At 48.3% G+C, this 17,723-nt stretch overlaps 1 protein-coding gene across 1 annotated transcript in view; it reads left to right on the top strand.

Annotated features, from left to right (window-relative positions):
* Positions 1–362: 362 nt before the first annotated feature.
* Positions 363–17,723, top strand: part of tmprss15 (transmembrane serine protease 15) — a gene marked incomplete at its 5' end in the record, with an annotated part of 59,085 nt that continues 41,724 nt past the window's right edge. Inside the window, 6 exons of the mRNA XM_033032377.1 lie at positions 363–477; positions 3,625–3,764; positions 10,269–10,336; positions 13,217–13,368; positions 14,839–14,958; positions 16,659–16,767. Coding sequence (XP_032888268.1) covers positions 363–477; positions 3,625–3,764; positions 10,269–10,336; positions 13,217–13,368; positions 14,839–14,958; positions 16,659–16,767 — 704 coding nt within the window. The remainder of the gene's footprint in view (positions 478–3,624; positions 3,765–10,268; positions 10,337–13,216; positions 13,369–14,838; positions 14,959–16,658; positions 16,768–17,723) is intronic.

The raw sequence follows: 17,723 nt of genomic DNA, 5'->3' as shown, positions 1-17,723 counted from the left end.
TAAACTCCAGAGTGTACAAGCCCAGCCGCTCCATTCTCTCAGCATATGACAGTCCCGCCATCCCGGGAATTAACCTTGTAAACCTACGCTGCACTCCCTCAATAGCAAGAATGTCCTTCCTCAAATTAGGGGACCAAAACTGCACACAATACTCCAGGTGTGATCTCACTAGGGCCCTGTACAACTGCAGAAGGACCTCTTTGGTCCTATACTCGACTCCTCTCGTCATGAAGGCCAACATGCCATTCGCTTTCTTCACTGCCTGCTGTACCTGCATGGTTACTTTCATAGACTGATGAACTAGGACCCCCAGATCCCGTTGTACTTCCCCTTTTCCCAACTTGACGCCATTGAGATAGTAATCTGCCTTCCTGTTTTTGCTACCAAAGTGGATAACCTCACATTTAAAGTCGCTAGGACACTGGAGAAGGATTAGCATCGATGCACGCACGCACCTCACCTCTCCGGATGACCACGGTGCGTAGCTGATGATTAACATTTTTACTGCTTGCTTTCCGCGCATGTTGCAACAGATAAGCTCACCTTTTGGAAGACTTTGAATCTTTCCGTTCTCTGACCTCTTGCATCCTGTGAACGCTGCAATTGGTCGGAGGACCCGAGTTCAAAGTGCCCTTGATGAGTTTGGGCGTGAATGCCCAGAGTCCAATTGATGGGAACTGCTCACCATCTCCGCCCGCTTTCACCTGCGAAGCCACTGCTTGCTTGATGCTCTTCCAGCGCTGACCGGCCGACAGCAGAGTGCGGCCAGCGGCCTCTCTACACGTGCAACGCCGGCATGGGGACCTCCGCAGACAGACGGGCGTTCAGCAGGTTCGAGCTCCTGCTCGCCAGCCTGTTCCTCATTCAGCTGGCGGTGTGCGCCGGCCTTATTGCCATCGCATGGCTTGCGATCCACCAGCCCCAATGTAATGGTGAGTCCTCACTAAACCCAGGCGATCTGAGGGTTGGAAGCGCAAGGAAAAGCCGCTGCTAGAATCTTGGGAAAATCACGAGGACATTTTGAGGCGTTGAATCATCCTGAGGGCCGTCACGTTGGCGCAGCGGTAGAGTCGCTGCCTTACAGCGAATGCAGCGCCGGAGACCCGGGTTCGATCCCGACTACGGGCGCTGTCTGTACGGAGTTTGCACGTTCTCCCCGTGACCTGCATGGGTTTTCTCCGAGATCTTCGGTTTCCTCCCACACTCCAAAGACGTGCAGGTTTGTAGGTTAATTGGCTTGGTGTCAATGTAAAAATTGTCCCTAGTGGGTGTAGGATGGTGTTAATGTGCGGGGATCGCTGGTCGGCGCGGACCCGGTGGGCCGACGTGCCTGTTTCCGCGCTGTATCTCTAAACCACCACAACCAGAGAGCTGTTGTGAAATACTATCTACCTCATTGGTGACCCTCGGACTATCCTTGAACGGGCATTGCTGGCTTTACCTTGCACTAAATGTTATTCCCTTATCATGTATCTATACACTGTAAACGCCTCGATTGCAAACATGGTTTGTCTTTCAGCAACAAAAGCTTTTCACTGTACATCGGTACACGTGACAATAGACTAAACTGAAACTGAGGTGCGTGGATAGGAAGGTTCCATGGACGTTACCTGTGTTCGCGAGGATGTTGTCAGGACTCAATAGACAATAGACAATAGACAATAGTTGCAGGAGGAGGCCATTCGGCCCTTCGAGCCAGCACTGCCATTCATTGTGATCATGGCTGATCATCCCCAATCAATAACCCGTGCCTGCCTACTCCCAATATTCCTCCTCTCCCATCTGGTTCTTCTTCATTTTCCCGTTGACTGCTCCCCTGAGTTCTCCTTCTCATCTTCCCCGCTGTTGAGATGGGGAATCCGACTGCCCAGGCAATAATAAGCCTAGACCCAAATGAATTGAATGAGTGGGTTATATATTCATCAGACTTGGTTGCTAGTTAGCCATCACAATGTACTGTATAAAGTCTACTTGGGTCCCTGCCTAAAGGAACGCAAGTGCTGAAGTCAATCATCTTTGGGACGACAGATGGCACAATGGGCTAAGTGTTCGGCTGGCGACTGGAAGGTAGCCGGTTCGAATCCCGCTTGGAGTGCATACTGTCGTTGTGTCCTTGGGCAAGACACTTCACCCACCTTTGCCTGTGTGTGAATGTGTGTGAATGTGTGTGAGTGATTGGTGGTGGTCGGAGGGGCCGTAGGCGCAGAATGGCAGCCATGCTTCCGTCAGTCTGCCCCAGGGCAGCTGTGGCTACAGAAGTAGCTTACCACCAACGAGTGTGACTGAGGAGTGAATGAATAATGCGATGTAAAGCGCCTTGAGTATTAGAAAGGCGCTATATAAATCCCATCCATTATTATTATTATTATCTTTAATGGTTTCAGTGTCTTATTTCCGTAGGTTCATACGTCATAGGAGCAGAGGGTGGCCATTCGGCCCATCATCTACTCCGCCCATCAATCACGGCTGATCTATCTCTACTTCTTCCTAAAGGGCCTGTCCCACTGTACGAGCTAATTCAAGAGTTCTCCCGAGTCTCCTCTGATTCGAACTCGGAGATTTACGGTAATGGCCGCTCGCAGGTACTCGGGGCTCTCGTGGACATTTTTCAACATGTTGAAAAATCTTCACGAGTCTTCACCAGCTTACCCCGTTTCCCGAGTACCTGGCGTTAGCGTTACGAGCCGCTAAGAGACGTCCCCGAGCTCCGACGTACCCGCTACGTACATTCTACGTGCTTACCACGAGTTTGATTTTTTTTTTAAACTCGGGAGAGCTCTTGAATTAGCTGGTACAGTGGGACAGCCCCATTCTCCTGCCTTCTACCCATAACCCCTGACACCCGTACTAATCAAGAATCTGTCAATCTCCGCCTTAAAAATACCTAATGACTTGGCCTCCACAGCCGTCTGTGGCAATGAATCCCGCAGATTTACCACCCTCTGACTAAAAAGATTCCTCCTAATTTCTTTTCTAAAGGTACAACTTTTAATTCTAAGGCGATGGCCTCTGGTCCTAGACTCTCCCACTAGTGGAAACATCCTCCCCGCATCCAATCTATCCAGGCCTTTCACAATTCGGAAAGTTTCAATGAGATGCCCCCTCATGCTTCTAAACTCCAGCGACTACAGACCCAGTGCCGTCAAACGCTCATCGTATGTTAACCCAGACATTCCCACTGTCATTCTCGTACACAATAGACAACAAACAATAAGTGCAGGAGTAGGCCATTCAGCCCTTCGAGCCAGCACCGCCATTCAATGTGATCATGGCTGATCATCCCCAATCAGTATCCCGTTCCTGCCTTCTCCCCATATCCCCTGACTCCGCTATCTTTAAGAGCCCTATCTAGCTCTCTCTTGAAAGTATCCAGAGAACCGGCCTCCACCGCCCTCTGAGGCAGAGAATTCCACAGACTCACAACTCTCTGTGTGAAAAAGTGTTTCCTCGTCTCCGTTCTAAATGGCTCACCCCTTATTCTTAAACTGTGGCCCCTGGTTCTGGACTCCCCCCAACATCGGCAACCTCCTCTGGACCCACTCCAGCGCCGGCACATCCCTCCTCAGATACGGGGCTCAAGGCCGCCCACGATTCTTTATTTTGTGTTATCCTTCTGTTTTGCAGAAAGCCACAACACAACCACGCAGCCCGCCCAGACCTTAAGAGGAGCCTTTACCATAACTCAAGGAGCCTACTATACAGCTCAGCTGCAAAACAAATCATCGCTGCAGTTTAAGGTTCTTGCCTTCGATGTGACCAACTTGGTATGTGTGATATAGCTCTCAGCGTAACACTTTCATTTGTATAGTCGGGTATTGTGGGGGCAGTGGGTGGAGAAGGGAACTTCATCACTCGTTGATCGACTTATTGGTGACCACCGACACAAGGTTAGAGTTTCCAAATGCCGGGTACAAACGTCACATACTAGAGGCCAGAGCTTTGAACTGAGTTTGGTGAAAGATTAAAGGAGATTTAGTTTTTTTTCAGTTTTTAGTTTTGGAGATAGAGCACGGAAACTGGCCCTTCGTCCCCTCCGAGGCCGTGCCGCCCAGCGATCCCCGCACACTAATACTACACGTACTAGGGACAATTTACAATTCTACCCGCAGCGGTAGGGGGGGGGGGGGGGCACAGTGGCCTGGCGGTAGAGTTCCCGCCTTACAGCGCTTGCAGCGCCGAGGACCAGGTTTCGATCCCGACTACGGCTCCTGTCTGTACGGAGTTTGTACGTTCTCCCTGTGACCTGCGTGGGTTCTCTCCGAGATCTTCGCCTTCCTCCCACACTCCAAAGACGTACAGGTTGGCAGTGTGTGTGTGTGTGTGTGTGTGTGTGTGTGTGTGTGTGTGTGTGTGTGTGTGTGTGTGTGTGTGTGTGTGTGTGTGTGTGTGTGTGTGTGCGTGTGTGCGTGCGTGCGTGTGTGTGTCCCCCCCCCCCCCCCAGTGTGTGTAGGATAATAATAATGGATGGGATTTATATAGCGCCTTTCTAATACTCAAGGCGCTTTACATCGCATTATTCATTCACTCCTCAGTCACACTCGGTGGTGGTAAGCTACTTCTGTAGCCACAGCTGCCCTGGGGCAGACTGACGGAAGCGTGGCTGCCAATCTGCGCCTACGGCCCCTCCGACCACCACCAATCACTCACACACATTCACACACATTCACACACAGGCAAAGGTGGGTGAAGTGTCTTGCCCAAGGACACAACGACAGTATGCGCTCCAAGCGGGATTCGAGCCGGCTACCTTCCGGTTACCAGCCGAACACTTAGCCTATTGTGCCATCTGGCGTCCCAAATCGTGTTAGTGTCAGTGTGCGCAGATCACTGGTCGGGCCGGGCCGAAGAGCCTGTATCCGCGATGCATCTCTAAAACTGAGACTAAAACTAGCCCGCCAACTAACCGACAGACCTGCACGCCTTTGGGAGTGCGGGAGGAAACCGGAGATCCCGGAGAAAACCCACGCGGGTCACGGGGAGAACGGACAGACTCCGTGCAGGCAAGCAGCCGTGGTCGGGATGGAACCGCGGTCTCTGGCGCTGTGAGGCAGCAACTCTACCGCTGCGCCACCCAGATGTACTAGGCACGTTTTCTATGCAGAGGGGGTGGGTAAACGGAAAGTGTACCCTGGGTGGGGAGAATGGTAGTGAGAGTGGTACTTAAGAGACTTTTAGTTAGGCACATGGACATGCGGCGATTGGATGGATGTGGATCACGTTCAGGCAGAATAGACGTATTTAATATGACATCATGTTCAGCGCAGACATTATTTAGGTTTAGGTTCAGGTTTAGATTTACATTTACTGTTGCCATGTGCACCAAGGTACGAAAACAAGCTTTGCTCTGCACGCTATGAAAACAGACCAGAATAGTTGAAGGGACTCGACCCGATATTGTCTATTGAAACGTCACCCATTTTCACACAGAGAGTTGTGAGTCTGTGGAATTCTCTGCCTCAGAGGCAGTTTCTCTAGATACTGGATCCTCTGGATACTTTCAAGAGAGAGCTCTTGAAGATAGCGGAGTCAGGGGATATGGGGAGAAGGCAGGAACGGGGTACTGATTGGGGATGGTACACAAAATTGCTGGGGAAACTCAGCGGGTGCAGCAGCATCTATGGAGCGAAGGAAATAGGCGACGTTTCGGGCCGAAACCCTTCTTCAGACTCTGATTGGGGATGATCAGCCATGATCAGTGAATGGTGGTGCTGGCTCGAAGGGTTGAATGGCCTACTCCTGCACCTATTGTCTATTGGTTATTGTCTATTTGTTCTTTCCAGTGATGCTGCCTGTCCCCACTGAGTCACCCCGGCATTTTGTGTCTATCTCCAGAATAGTCTCGTTTAGCTTAGAGATACTGCGCAGAAACAGGCCCTTCGGCCCGCCAGGTCCATGCTGACCCACGATCCCCATACACTCGCACTGTCCTACACACCAGGGACAATTTACAATCATTACTGAAGCCAATCAACCAACAAACCAAGTTGGATCACCCACGATTGGATGGCGCAGTAGACTCGATGGCCCTTAATGGCCCACTGTTGCTCCTATGATTTATTTAAAATCATAATTACAACACAGGCCAACTCAAGTACAATAGATAGAGCAAAGGGGAAGATAAAGGGGGAAGCTGCAGAATGCAGAACATATTTGTCAGCATCCTAGTGCAACAGTTCCACAAACATAGAAACATAGAAACATAGAAATTAGGTGCAGGAGTAGGCCATTCGGCCCTTCGAGCCTGCACCGCCATTCAATATGATCATGGCTGATCATCCAACTCAGTATCCCGTACCTGCCTTCTTTCCATACCCTCTGATCCCCTTAGCCACAAGGGCCACATCTAACTCCCTCTTAAATATAGCCAATGAACTGGCCTCGACTACCCTCTGTGGCAGAGAGTTCCAGAGATTCACCACTCTCTGTGTGAAAAAAGTTCTTCTCATCTCGATTTTAAAGGATTTCCCCCTTATCCTTAAACTGTGACCCCTTGTCCTGGACTTCCCCAACATCGGGAGCAATCTTCCTGCATCTAGCCTGTCCAACCCCTTAAGAATTTTGAAACAAAGTCCAATGTCCACAATGGGGACTAGGTGAATCGGACAGTACCCTAGCTTATAGAGGGACCGTTCAGAAGCCTGATAACAGAGGGGAATAAGTCTTTCCTAATGGGCCTGTCCCACTTACGCGAGTTTTTCGGTGACTGCCGGCACCTGTCCTAGGCTGTTGCAGGTCGCCGAAAATGTTCAACATGTTGAAAATCCAGCGGCGACCAGAAAGACGCTACGACTCTTTGGGCCACTGAGGAGACGACTCACGACCATACAGGCCACACCCTGACGACATGAAGCCTGTAAGTTCGTGAGTAGTCGCCCAAAGAGTCGCACCTTGTTCCGGTCGCTGCTGGATTTTCAACCGGTTGAAATTTTTCGGCGATCTGTAACAACCTATGACGGGTGCCAGCAAGTCGCCGAAAAGGTCGCGTAAGTGGGACAGGCCCGTGAGTCTGATGATGCTCATATCTGTACACGTTTCTGTACCACCTGCCTGAGGGGAGCAGAGAGAAAACTGAATGATCGGGGTTGGAACAAGTCTTTGATTATAGACACAAAATGCTGGAGTAACTCAGCGGGACGAGCTGTACCTCTGGAGAGAAGGAATGGGTGATATTCCGGTTCGAGACCTTTTTCTGACTGGAGACTCAGTCTGAAGAAGGGTGTCGACCCAAAATGTCACCCATTCCTTCTATCCAGAGATGCTGACTGTCCCGCTGAGTTACATTTTGTGTCTATCTAAACTAGCATCTGCTGTCCCTCCCTGCCTAAGCCTTTGATTATGTTGACTATGATAACAACTCTTGGATTATGTTGATTATTATGGGACTATGTATAAATGGGTGTGTTTAGTTTATCTTAGAGGTACAGCAAGGAAACAGGCCCTATGGCCCACCGAGTTCGCACTGGCCAGCGATTCGTGTATACGACCACTATCGGACACACTAGGGACAATTTACAATCTTTACCGAAGCCAATTAACCTACAGATCAAGTGCTCTGGATTTCTCCCATACTCCAAAGACGATGTACAGGTTTGCAGGTTAATTGGCTTTAGTTCAGATTAGTTTGGAGATACAGCGTGGAAGCAGGCCCTTCGGCCCACTGACTCCGCACCGACCAGCGATCCCCGCACATTAACACAATCCTACACACACCAGCGACAATTTACATTTATACCAAGCCAATTAACCTACAAACCTGTACGTCTTTGGAGTGTGGGAGGAAACCAAAGAACTTGGAGAAAACCCACGCAGGTCACAGGGAGAATGTACAAACTCCGCACAGACAGCGCCCGTGGTCGGGATCGAACCCGGAACTCCGGCGCTGCATTCGCTGTAATGCCCCTGTCCCACTTCGGAAACCTGAACGGAAACCTCTGGAGACTTTGCGCCCCACCCAAGGTTTCCGTGCGATTCCCGGAGGTTGCAGGTGGTTGCCAGAGGTTGCAGGTAGTGGAAGCAGGTAGGGAGACTGACAAAAACCTCCGGGAACCTCCGGGAACCACACAGAAACCTTGGGTGGGGTGCAAAGTCTCCAAAGGTTTCCGTTCAGGTTTTCTAAGTGGGACAGGGGCATTAGTCAGCAACGCCACCGTGACTGCCCTTTAGTCTAAAAAAAACTGTACATGGTCCGTGGCGTGTAGGATAATGCTAGTGTACGGGGTGATCGCTGGTCGGCATGGACTCGGTGGGCCGAAGGGCCTGTTTCCACACTGTATCGCCAAAGTCTAAAGACTCAAATGAGTTGGAGCATTAATCTTTGGACATTTTGTACGCGAGGTTTGGGCCACCTTGTACCTGCCATTATTATTTATCAATTGATAAGGACTAATTGTCATAATCAATCAATAATTCCATTGCAGTTGACTCTTGGAGTCATAGAAGCAGATGTGGTGAACTTTGACTTTATTCATCAATAATTCATATTGCCTATCTAGCTGGCGGAGTTGGCAGCTCGCTGGCACAGCTGGCAAAACTGCTGCCCCACTGCACCAGAGACCAGGGTTCAATCCTAATCTTGGGTGTTGCCTCTGGGTGGATCTTGCACCTTCTCCCTGTGACTGAGGGAGTTTTCTCCAGTTTCCTCCCACATCCCAAAGACGTGCGGGTTTGTAGGTTAATTGGCCCTCTGGTGTAGTGGGAGTGGATGTGAAATTGGAATAACATGGAACTAGCGTGAGTGGCTTTAGTTTCGTTTAGTTTGGAGATACAGTGCAGTAACAGGTCCACCGAGTCCTCGCTGACCAGCGATCCCCGCACATTAACACTAATCTACCCGCACCAAGGAGAATTTACAGTTATATACCATGTAAATTAACCTACAAACCTGTACGTCTTTGGAGTGTGGGAGGAAACCGGGGATCGCGGTAAAAACACAGGCAGATCACGGGGAGAACGTACAAACTCTGTGCAGACAGCACCCGTAGCCGGGATCGAACCCGGGCCTCTGGCGTTGTAAGGCAGCAACTATACTGCCACGGTGCCACCCTATGATAAATGCGCTCGATGGGCCAAAGGGCCTGTTTCCATGCTGTACATTTCAATGAATGAATCAATTACTGCGTGGGTTTTCTCCGGATGACCCAGTTTCCTCCCACACTCCGAAGACGTGCAGGTTTTGTAGGTTAATTTGCGTTGGTAAAATTGTAAATTGTCCCCAGTGTGTGTAGGATAGTGTTAAGGGCCTGTCCCACTTAGGCGGGTTATTTTAGGCGACTGCCAGCGACTAGGACAATGGAATTCACCAAAGTCAGCACCTGGCGACAACCTACGTTAACCTGGCGACAACCTACGACAGCCCAAATTGTCGCCACTGCCGCCGAAAAATTTTCAACATGTTGATCATTTTTCGGCATTCGCCTGTAGTCGCCTGATAAATCACCTAAGCAGGACAGGCCCATTAGTGTGTGTAGGGATCGCTAGTCGGCGTGAACATGGTGGGCAAAGGGCCTGTTTCAACAGGCAGTGAAGAAAGCGAATGGTATGTTAGCATTCATAGCAAAATGATTTGAGTATAAGAGCAGGGAGGTTCTACTGCAGTTGTACAGGGTCTTGGTGAGACCACACCTGGAGTATTGCGTACAGTTTTGGTCTCCTAATCTGAGGAAAGACATTCTTGCCATAGAGGGAGTACAGAGAAGGTTCACCAGACTGATTCCTGGGATGGCAGGACTTTCATATGAAGAAAGACTGGATAGACTCGGCTTGTACTCGCTAGAATTTAGAAGATTGAGGGGGGATCTTATACAAACTTACAAAATTCTTAAGGGGTTGGACAGGCTAGATGCAGGAAGATTATTCCCGATGTTGGGGAAGTCCAGAACAAGGGGTCACAGTTTAAGGATAAGAGGGAAGTCTTTTAGGACCGAGATGAGAAAATCATTTTTTACACAGAGAGTGGTGAATCTGTGGAATTCTCTGCCACAGAAGGTAGTTGAGGCCAGTTCATTGGCTATATTTAAGAGGGAGTTAGATGTGGCCCTTGTGGCTAAAGGGATCAGGGGGTATGGAGAGAAGGCAGGGATGGGATACTGAGTTGGATGATCAGCCATGATCATATTGAATGGCGGTGCAGGCTCGAAGGGCCGAATGGCCTACTCCTGCATCTATTTTCTATGTTTCTATGTTTCCATGCTGTATCTCTAAAGTCTAAAGTAATACAGGGACTAAATGCCAGTGAATTGGGTTAATAAAACGATGCTTCAATTCCATAGATACAGAAAATATATGTGTGGGGACAGTACGAAGATCAGTACAAAGGGTGTGAGGTTCTGGAGTTCCGGTGAGTATCTCGTTGCGAATCCAACGAAATAAGCATATCTTCCTATTGAAGCCAAGGTCCAGCACCTCACCTTATCCCTTATCCCCTCTCACCCTTTACTGCCTCAACATTGAGCGCAAAATCGATATCAGAACCGTTGCTCTCATTGTTAGAGTTTCAGTGTCACGATAGTACCTGCCTCAACTACCTTCTCCTGCAGCTCGTTCCATACACCCACCACTCTATGTGAAAAAAATTCCCCTCCTCACCTTAAGCCTATGTTCTCTGGTTCTTGATTCCCCTACTCTGGATAAAAGACTCTGTGCATTTACACTTTCTATTCCCCTCATGATATTCTTAGGCCCCCTTCAGTCGTGGCTGACTATGGGTGTCTCCAGGGTGCTATTCCCTATGTGAAGGATGCCTGTGCGTGACTTAATGTGGGGAGACTGGTGCACAGACAGCCACCCCACGGGCCTTGACAGATCTGGGTCAGGATCCAGTGGCATGGAGTCCAAGACGACCGGAGACCCTTTTCTGCTGCAGCCTTCATCCGCCTTCCCAGCCGTTGTGACGTTAGCTCCACTAAAGTCAGCCATCGTCCTCCGCCTGTTCCACCGTTGAGGTCTTGGTTGGATTGCTCTTTGTCAGAGACCTCCTCCCCCTCGACCTTACTGCCATAGGTGGCCCTACCAGGAGCTTAGGTCCAGACGGCATCGCTCTCAGGATCTCAGGTCCACACAAGCTTCTCCACCACAATCCATGGAGAAATATCCATGATATTATACACCTCTACAAGATCACCCCTCATCCTCCATCTATTCCAAATCAATTCAATCAATGGTCCCCTAATTTGAGGAAGGACATTCTTGCTATTGAGGGAGTGCAGCGTAGGTTTACAAGGTTAATTCCTGGGATGGCGGGATTGTCATATGCTGAGAGAATGGAGCGGCTGGGCTTGTACACTCTGGTTTAGAAGGATGAGAGGATCCTATTGAATCATATGATTATTAAGTGTTTGGACACGCTAGAGGCAGGAAACATGGTCCCGATGTTGGGGGAGTCCAGAACCAGGGGCCACAGTTTAAGAATAAGGGGTAAGCCATTTAGAACAGAGATGAGGAAACACCTTTTCTCACAGAGAGTGGTGAGTCTGTGGAATTCTCTGCTTCAGAGGGCAGTGGAGGCCAGTTCTAAATGGGGTACCGCAAGGCTCAGTGCTGGGACCCCAGCTATTTACAATATATATTAATAGAATAGAATAGAATAGAATAGTTTCTTTATTGTCATTGTAACATGAACCATGTACAACGAAATTGTAAAATGTCAGCCAGTCAGTGAACCATTCAAACATTTCTAAAAGCTAACGATACATACAAGGTAAAATATTTAAAAAAAGATAAACAACTAAAATAATGATATTAGTTTAGAATATTAGTTTAGATATTAGTTTAGATATTAGAAAAAGATAAACAACTAAATTAATGATCTGGATGAGGGAATTGAAGGCAATATCTCCAAGTTTGCGGATGACACTAAGCTGGGGGGCAGTGTTAGCTGTGAGGAGGATGCTAGGAGACTGCAAGGTGACTTGGATAGGCTGGGTGAGTGGGCAAATGTTTGGCAGATGCAGTATAATGTGGATAAATGTGAGGTTATCCATTTTGGTGGCAAAAACAGGAAAGCAGACTATTATCTAAATGGTGGCCGACTAGGAAAAGGGGAGATGCAGCGAGACCTGGGTGTCATGGTACACCAGTCATTGAAAGTGGGCATGCAGGTGCAGCAGGCAGTGAAGAAAGCGAATGGTATGTTAGCTTTCATAGCAAAAGGATTTGAGTATAGGAGCAGGGAGGTTCTACTGCAGTTGTACAGGGTCTTGGTGAGACCACACCTGGAGTATTGCGTACAGTTTTGGTCTCCAAATCTGAGGAAGGACATTATTGCCATAGAGGGAGTGCAGAGAAGGTTCACCAGACTGATTCCTGGGATGTCAGGACTATCTTATGAAGAAAGACTGGATAGACTTGGTTATACTCTCTAGAATTTAGGAGATTGAGAGGGGATCTTATAGAAACTTATAAAATTCTTAAGGGGTTGGACAGGCTAGATGCAGGAAGATTGCTCCCGATATTGGGGAAGTCCAGGACAAGGGGTCACAGCTTAAGGATAAGGGGGAAATCCTTTAAAACCGAGATGAGAAGAACTTTTTTCACACAGAGAGTGGTGAATCTCTGGAACTCTCTGCCACAGAGGGTAGTCGAGGCCAGTTCATTGGCTATATTTAAGAGGGAGTTAGATGTGGCCCTTGTGGATAAGGGGATCAGAGGGTATGGAGAGAAGGCAGGTACGGGATACTGAGTTGGATGATCAGCCATGATCATATTGAATGGCGGTGCAGGCTCGAAGGGCCGAATGGCCTACTCCTGCACCTAATTTCTATGTTTCTATGTTAAATGGATTACTTTCAAGAGAGAGCTGAGATAGGGCTCTTAAAGATAGCGGAGTCAGGGGATATGGGGAGAAGGCAGAAACGAGGTACTGATTGGGGATGATCAGCCCTAATCACATTGAATGGTGGTGCTGGCTCGAAGGGCCGAATGGCCTACTCCTGCACCTATTGTCTATTGTCTAATCAGGTGTTAGAAGTTATGGGGAGAAGGCAGGTGAATGGGGTTCGGAAACAGGCCATTGTTAACTGGTCGAAGTGAAAACAAGTTACAGACAATGAGACTCAACAAGACGGCTTTGAAGCTAGTACACTTGGGCGGGGGAGGGACAGTGTGAGAGGGGATGCAAGGGTTACTTGGAGTTAGAGAAATCAAAATGCTGGCTTGAAGGGCCGAATGGCCTACCCCAGCACCTATTTTCTATGTTTTTATGACCCCTCGTTAATGGCAGGAACGGCAGCGTCATCGCGTTGTTCGAGCTGCGTTTCATCACCGCCGTGGCGAGCGCCGCTGTACGCGACGAGATGGTGACAGCCATCGAACAGAACGAGGGGTCGTTTCTGGGGAACTTTCGAATCGACCTGATCAGTCTCCAGATCTCAGGTGAGGGGACGGACTGAGGAGTAAAAAGGGGAAGTGGGTAGAGAGGAACGGAAGATGCTGGAGGTAGACACAAAAAAGCTGGAGTAACTCAGCAGGGACAGGCAGCTTCTCCGGAGAGAAGGAATGGGTGATGTTTCGGGTCGAGACCCTTCTTCAGACTGAGAATCAGGGGAGAGGAGAACGAGAGATAAAGATGGTGATTTTAGTTTAGTCTTGTTTAGATTAACAGTACGGAAACAGGCCCTTCGGCCCACCGGGTCCGCGCCGACCAGCGACCCCCACACATTAACACTATCCTACACACACTAGGGACAATTTTTACATTTACACCAAGCCAATTGACCAACAAACCCGAACGTCTTTGGAGTGTGGGAGGAAACCGAAGATCTCGGAGAAAACCCGCGCAGGTCACGGGGAGAACGTACAAACTCCGCACAGGCAGCACCCGTAGTCGGGATCCAACCCGGGTCTCCGGCGCTGTGAGGCAGCAACTCTACCGCTGCGCCACCGTGACTGCCCTGATGTCGAGCGATATAGAACAAATGAATGAATGATATGCGAAAACATAACGATGACAAGGGAAACAGGACATTGTTAGCCGTGTTCTAGGTGAAAACGGGTTACAGACAATGAGACGCAACAAGGCGACCTTGAACCCGGTACAATGGCTTGGGTGGGAGACGGGGTCAGTGAGAGAGGGGATCCAAGGGTTACTTGATGTTAGAGAAATCAATATTCATACCACTGGGTTGAAAGCTGCCCAAGCCAAATACGAGGATAGGTTGGAGGATCAGCACCTCATATTTCAATGTTTTTAAGGCACAGATTAGACAATAGACAATAGACAATAGGTGCAGGAGTAGGCCATTTGGCCCTTCGAGCCAGCACCGCCATTCAATGTGATCATGGCTGATCATCCCCAATCATAGATTGACATATTCTTGATTAGTAATGGTGTCAGGGGTTATGCGGAGAAGGCAGGAGAATGGGGTGGAGAGGGAAAGATAGATCAGCCATGATAGAATAGACTTGATGGGACGAATGGCTAAATTCTGCTGCTATCACTTGGATGTAAGGATGGAGGAAGTGATTTGTAGCCGACGTTAGCGCGGCGTTGGGCAGTCACGGTGGCGCAGCGGTGGAGTTGCTGGCTTCCAGCGCTCGCAGGCGCCGGAGACGGGCGTTCGATCCCGACCACGGGTGCCTGTCTGGTACCTTCTCCCCGTGACCTGCATGGGTTTTCTGGTCGGTGCAGACTTGGTGGGTCGAAGGGCCTGTTTCCACGCTGTATCTCTAAACTAAACTGTAGCCCATGGGCAAGTGGTGGCCATGGAACTGTATCCAACACTTGACCAAGTCCAGGAGAAGAAGGGGAGAAAGCCTGAAGTGGTTGGGACAGGGAGTCCAGGCAGGACTTGACTTCAACTGCGACTGAGCCTCTCTCTCTGTTTTCTCTCCTTTCTGCCAAAGAACAATGTCTCAACGGAACCAGGTTGTGCGGCGATAAGAGGACCTGTGTGGATATGAACTTATTCTGCAATGGAGAAACTGATTGCCCTGATGCCCTGGATGAGAGCGAGCAGTATTGTGGTAAGAAGGGTCTCAACCCGAGACGCCACCCATTCCTTCTCTCCAGAGATACAATAGACAATAGACAATAGATGCAGCACCTTCGAGCCAGCACTGCCATTCAATGTGATCATGGCTGATCATCCCCAATCAGTACCCCGTTCCTGCCTTCTCCCCATATCCCCTGACTCCGCTATGTTTAAGAGCCCTATCTAGCTCTCTCTTGAAAGTATCCAGAGAACCTGCCTCCACTGCTCTCTGAGGCAGAGAATTCCACAGACTCACAACTCTCTGTGAGAAAATGTGTTTCCTCGTCTCCATTCTAAATGGCTCACCCCTTATTCTTAAACTGTGTGTGGCCCCTGGTTCTGGACTCCCCCGACACCGGGAACATGTTTCCTGCCGCTAGCGTGTCCAAACCCTTAATAATCTTATATGTGTCAATAAGAATCCCTCTCATCCTTCTAAACTCCAGAGTGTACAAGCCCAGCCGCTCCATTCCCTCAGCATATGACAGTTCCGCCATCCCGGGAATTAACCTTGTAAACCTACGCTGCATTCCCTCAAGAGCAAGAATGTCCTTCCTCAAATTAGGGGACCAAAAAGAAGGGTTTCGGCCCGAAATGTTGACTATTTCCATCGCTCCATAGATGCTGCTGCACCCGCTGAGTTTCTCCAGCACTTTTGTCTACTGAACACAATACTCCAGGAGTGGTCTCATTAGGGCCCTGTACAACTGCAGAAGGACCTCTTTGCTCCTATACTCAATTCCTCTTGTTATGAAGACAAGTCAGTTTCCTCGTGGACCACAAGAGAAAGAGAGCATCTGGAAAACCCCAAACTACCTCTGAACATAGAATGTATGAGTACAGAAGTTGGAATGTAATGTTAAAATTGTACAAGGCATTGGTGAGGCGTATTCTGGAGTATGGTGTACAATTTTGGTCGCCAAATTATAGGAAAGATGTCAACAAAATAGAGAGAGTACAGAGGAGATTTACTAGAATGTTGCTTGGGTTTCAGCACCTAAGTTACAGAAAATGGTTGAACAAGTTAGGTCTTTATTCTTTGGAGCGCAGAAGGTTAAAGGGGGACTTGATAGAGGTCTTTAAAATGATGAGTGGGATAGTCAGAGTTGACGTGGATAAGCTTTTTCCATTGAGAGTAGGGAAGATTCAAACAAGAGGACATGATTTGAGAATTAAGGGACAGAAGTTTAGGAGTAACATGAGGGGGAATTTCTTTACTCAGAGAGTGGTAGCTGTGTGGAATGAGCTTCCAGTGGAAGTGGTGGAGGCAGGTTCGATTTTATCATTTAAAAATAAATTGGATAGGTATATGGACGGGAAAGGAATAGAGGGTTATGGTCTGAGTGCAGATAGATGGGACTAGGGGAGAATAAGTGTTCGGCACGGACTAGAAGGGCCGAGATGGCCTGTTTCCGTGCTGTAATTGTTATATGGTTAAATGGTTATATGGTTATAACCAGTGGCGGACTGGGTCTTAAAATATTGGTTGCCAGGAGACAAAGGGGGCCCACTTCATCAGGGGCCCACTTGCCATCGGGCAAGCTGACACCCTGGCTAGTCCTCCACTGGTTATAACTACAGTACAACACAGAAACAGACCTTTCAGCATTTCATTGTCCTATCTGGGACACATGACAATCAAACTCTCTTGCAATAGTCGTAACGTAATTAACGCTCCATATATTCCCACAGCTACTCCCTGCGATGGGCAATTTCTGCTGACAGGCAACTTTGGTTCATTCCATTCGCTTAATTTCCCCAGGCCCTACGACCAGAACACCTTCTGCAAATGGATCATAAGGTGAGTGTTGACCTTTTGTAGTTCAGTTTAGTTTGGAGATACAGCGCGGAAACAGGCCCTTCGGCCCGTCGAGTCCACGCCGACCAGCGCGCTGGAGGCCTGTTCTCTGGATATACGTTCAAGAGAGAGCTAGATAGGGCTCTTAAAGATAGCAGAGTCAGGGGATATGGGGAGAAGGCAGGAACGGGGTACTGATTGTGGATGATCAGCCATGATCACTTTGAATGGCGGTGCTGGCTCGAAGGGCCGAATGGTCTACTCCTGCACTAGCAATGTTACAAAATTTTGAGATTTTAAAAATCAAGTCTGTAATTTATCCCATCAGATAAAGCATAAAAATAAGTTTAATTTGACACCTAATTCACTTTCATATCTCAAGTATTTAAAAAGTTATGGCCATTTTCATACTGGGAAATGAGCATCTTGTTCCCTATTGATTTTCTATGGACATAACAAAAAAGCTGTGATCGTGAACAGTCAAAAGCCCATAACTTTCTTAAAAATTAAGAGAACTGAATGAAATTTTCAGTTATCATAGATTGAAGCATTCTGAAACAAATATAAAATAATCTTACTTGGATGACCTGAAATTAAAGCATATAATTAGTTAGTTACCTAATTGTAGCTAATTTCAGACTTCAATTACTAGATCTAAACATCTATCCATTTCTTAATAAATGATTAACATTTTTAAATAGCCTAAATGTCCAAATAATATTCACAAATAATTCACAATAAAACATGATTTTTAAATCTCATTTACATTAATTTATAGGCCAAATGGAAGGAATTTAGTGTTCAATTGCTGCAAATTAAAGTCCATTTTAAATCAGCTTTCCAGTGGGTCCCTGTGGAACGCGCTGGTTTAGAACGTTCACATTGCGGTAGATTTGTGCCCCAAATGCCGAGAAAAATACTGCGGGATATAATGGGGCCAAATTGAGCTACTCGCAATA

The sequence above is a fragment of the Amblyraja radiata genome, chromosome 14 (genome assembly GCF_010909765.2).
Source record: "Amblyraja radiata isolate CabotCenter1 chromosome 14, sAmbRad1.1.pri, whole genome shotgun sequence".
NCBI lineage: Eukaryota > Metazoa > Chordata > Chondrichthyes > Rajiformes > Rajidae > Amblyraja > Amblyraja radiata.
This window is presented reverse-complemented; position numbering and strand designations above follow the sequence as displayed.